The 4100-nt window shown below is 33.3% G+C and overlaps 1 protein-coding gene across 1 annotated transcript; it reads left to right on the forward strand.

Moving 5' to 3' along the window:
* The first annotated feature begins 2134 nt into the window (after positions 1 to 2134).
* On the forward strand, positions 2135 to 3781 carry LOC108333031 (uncharacterized). Its single transcript, XM_017568348.2, has one exon. It carries the CDS (start codon positions 2224 to 2226, stop codon positions 3460 to 3462), a length of 1239 nt encoding a protein of 412 aa, XP_017423837.2. The 5' UTR covers positions 2135 to 2223; the 3' UTR covers positions 3463 to 3781.
* The last annotated feature ends 319 nt before the right edge of the window (positions 3782 to 4100 follow it).

Raw genomic sequence — 4100 nt, forward strand, 5'->3', positions numbered from 1 at the left:
TGTTGTCGTTTCGATGTATGTATATGAAGATATGACAGGTTATTGTGGAGTCTTTTCGTCATACCTAGTAAATCTATATATGACTCTTTCCGTCATAGATGTGGGAAGGAGGTTTTCTTTGGCCATGAATGCTAGAAAACCATGGGTTCAAGTTCTGATAACTCTTTCGGCCATGAATACGAGACCAAAAGTTGACTTTTATGTATTTTCCAACTCTGCAACTAAAGATTGTTATTGTGCAACCACCAACGTGAAACATGTATGAACTTGCATTTAAGGACAATAACCAAATTCATACATAAATACTATAAATAGAGAGCATCACCAAGTTTCCAAAGATCTCATCTCATCCCATCAATTGATCACATCATGCACCATCCACCACCACTTCCCTTCATGTCTTGGGTGGTCTTCAACATGAAGATCAATCCTTCTATGTTGATTTCGTTATAATTTCATATTAAATTTTGAGGTTACTTGCAATTAAGTTATTCTTTTAATATATTTTAACCGTTTATTTTCATATATTTTTCTTGAGATCTGACTTATGTTTTTATAATCGTCTTGAAAATAATTCAATCTTACATATTAATTAAAATTCTTCTTAGATTTCTAATAATCTTTTATGTGAGTGAAATAGTAATTCTTTACACGTACGTGGTAATTGTTGTTAAAGCTATCACATAAATGTTACTCTTGTAATGCTTTGCTACATTAAGAGTGAACAAAGATACAATATGGATAAGGTTAAACTAACCTCAATTGCTTTTCAATTAATACCGTGTAAGAACTTCACTTAAAACCATACTTTTAAAAGGTTTACAAAAAAGAGATAGAAATATAAATAGTAAAAAAAGAGTCTTAAATAGTGAATAAAGTAAAATAAAATAAAAACAAACATAAAAGGGCATGATCCTTTAGTTCTTCTATAATTGAATTCTTTATTGGATGTTATATGATTATTATTCATTTAATTTATAAACAAATATTTCAAATTAACTTAGATAAACATCAAACAATTTGGTTAGACTCTCACTTGATCCAACATACAACTAAGACTTTATTTAGCATATATTTTCATTTAATCTCTTTTAAGAGACCCTAGTTAAAAGAAAAAATTAAACATAATTATTATATAATAAAATTAAATTAAATCATGTATGATTGTATAAAAACACACGTATTAAAACAAGAAAAAATTTATTAGATTTTTCATATTTATTTATTTTGTAAATAGTTTTATAATTAAAAAAATTGTTAAGTTTAAAAAATGGTAAAATGGAAAAAATGTTAAATTAAAAAAAACAATTATTTAAAGAATAAAATTATTATTTTAATTTTAAAAAAAAACTTTTATTAAAAGGGTAAAATTGAAAAAAAAATGTAAACAAACAAAAAAAATCTCATTTATATATAGATATCTACTTTAGCTGTAAATATAATTGTTTCCTGTTTTAAATTTTGTAAAATTATGCCTTAACTATATATTTATCATGACTAATAAAAAGAGAGAATATTCATTAATATGGTAAAATAAAAGTATTTTTAGATAAAATAATTAGATTATTTTTAAATATATAATTCAATTAATTGATTTATTTATTATTTTATATGAATGAGATAATTTCATGAAATTATTTATACATTTATTAATTTTAAATATATTATAAACAAGTTTTTAGTATCTTGCTGACTTTTTAACTCACTCATTTAATTTAAAAATTTCACTTTAAAAATGTCTTATTTACTTTCAAAAGAATTATACTTTATTTAAAAACTCACAATTTAGTTATATTATATTAATTTTTGTATACTTTAATCCAGTAAGTTTGACTATTTCTAATATTAATATTCAAAAAACAAATATTGTACTTCATTTAAAAAAATTATAACTATAATATTATTTAAAAATAATAATGATAATTAATTTATCACATTTTTTATTTTATAGATTATTTTAATTCCTTTTTAGTAATTATTTTCACTATTGTTTAATTTGTTTTTAAAAGAAGAAAACAACAATCTTTTTCTGTTTAATTATAATTAGATTCGGGCCAAAGTATTAGGCCATTCTTACATTCTTATTTCCTCAACGGCCCAAATCAAAAGTCAAACCCCTTATATTCCAACTCTGACCACCAAAACCCTAGCTCTTCTTCCTCTTCCTTTTCTTCGTACCTGAAAACTCTCTCTCTCGTTAAACCCTAAAACCTACCTTTGCGCATGGCTTCCGAGAACCTAAACCCCGTCACAGTCACAAAAGCCATAGACGCGCTTCTCAAATGGCGTCGCTCCCAATCGGAGACTCAAAAGCCCAAACTCTTCGATCAAGACGAAGAATTTGTGTACCTCGTCGTAACGCTTAAGAAGATTCCCGCGAAATCGCGCGTTAACCCTTACAAGATCCCTCTCCCACACTCCCTGTTCTCGCAGTTCTCCGAACAATGTCTCATCCTCGACGACCGGCCGAACAAGGGCCGCGTGACCAAGGCCCAGGCCCAGGCTAAGGTCCAATCCGAGTCCATCCCCGTAGCAAAAATCCTGAAGCTGTCAAAGCTGGCATCCGATTATCGTGCTTTTGAGGCGAAGCGGAAGCTCTGTGATTCCTACGATTTGTTTTTTGCAGAGAAGAGTATTGTGCCGTTGCTTCCTCGGCTACTCGGGAAGCAGTTTTTCAAGAAGAGGAAGTTGCCGGTGCCGGTGGATCTGAAGAAGAGTAACTGGAAGGAGCAGGTGGAGAGGGCGTGCTCGTCCGCGATGCTGTTCATGCGGACCGGCACGTGTAGCGTTGTTAGGGTTGCGAAGGTGGGGATGGAAAGAGACTCAATTGTGGAGAATGTGATGGCTGCGGTTGAGGGGATTGTGGAGGTTGTGCCGAAGAAGTGGGGGAATGTGCGGTCGCTGCATCTGAAGCTGTTGGAGAGTGTGGCGTTGCCTGTGTATCAGGTTGTTCCGGATTTGAAGTTGAGGATTAAGGGTGCTAACGAGGAGGCTGAGATAAAAGAGAAGAACAAGAAGAGGAAAAAAGATGAGGAGGTTCGTGAATCGGCAAAGAAGAAGGGGAGGATTCATGAAGTTAGGTATATGGATGAGAATGGTGGTGAGGATGAGATTGAAAATGAATTGGCGAGTGATGATGGTGGTGGCGATGACAATGTGGATGAGAAGAGGAAGAGAGGGGTTTCGAGTGTGTTGAATGGTGGGAAGAGGTTGAAGAAATCGTCTGGTGTCAAGGGAAAGAGGAAAAAGGAGAAGAGTGGAAGTGAGTTGGTTGCTGAGGATAAGGAATCTAGTGCCAAGGACAAGAAGAAAAAGGTGAAGAGTGGGAGTGAATTGGTTGTTAGGGATGAGGAATCTGGCGTGAAGAAGACGACGAAAGGAGAATTGAAGAAGATGAAAACAGGGGAAGTGAAGGTGAAGGCTGTGAAAAGTGTGAAGGCTAAGAAAAGTAAGAAGGCCTAGAGAGTTGGATGATGTTGTCTATTAGCGATTGATGTAAGAAATCGTTGCTTGTTGGGGCCCTGTGCTAGCCTGTGTGGTGGTGCTTGTTGAGTCCCCAGCTGCATTTTTGTTTCTGACCCTGTATTAGGGCGGTTGTGTTTTCTGTTGGTTCGATTTGTTATTTGCTAGTTCAAAATTTCAATAGTCGAGGTTTAAAATGATTGTTAAATGGGTAAGGTCAGAGTGTTGCATCCCGGCAAGTAAGTTTAATATACTTGAGTCATTAGATATTGCTTGTTTTAGATCGATTTAGAAAATGAAGTTATTTAGATATTGCAAATTTTTGGTTTCAATATTAATGAAAGTATCAAGGACATTTGGCAGGAGAATGTTGAGAACAAATTGGAGCTTTCAGAGAGGTGACTGCTTAAGTTTGCTGTTTCCGTTTTGTTTTCATGATTTTAACCTTAAATTTTGCCTTAGTTTTTTGGTAGTAGATACCCATTTTTGTTGAAATATTTTTATTGAAATTCTACGTGTTAGGTTCCGTTTTTCATTTCTTGAATGCTAAGATTAATGGAAAATGTCTAGTCTGAAGCTATCTATTTAGCTGTACTTGAGGGCGCCAATAATTGAAAAGCTATTAATTTTTCAGAGCA

This window comes from Vigna angularis, chromosome 11, assembly GCF_016808095.1.
Source record: "Vigna angularis cultivar LongXiaoDou No.4 chromosome 11, ASM1680809v1, whole genome shotgun sequence".
In the NCBI taxonomy this organism is placed as follows: domain Eukaryota; kingdom Viridiplantae; phylum Streptophyta; class Magnoliopsida; order Fabales; family Fabaceae; genus Vigna; species Vigna angularis.

Excerpts from the sequence above, each read along its gene's own strand:
- LOC108333031 (XM_017568348.2), top strand. The coding sequence starts at position 2,224 with ATGGCTTCCGAGAACCTAAACCCCGTCACAGTCACAAAAGCCATAGAC.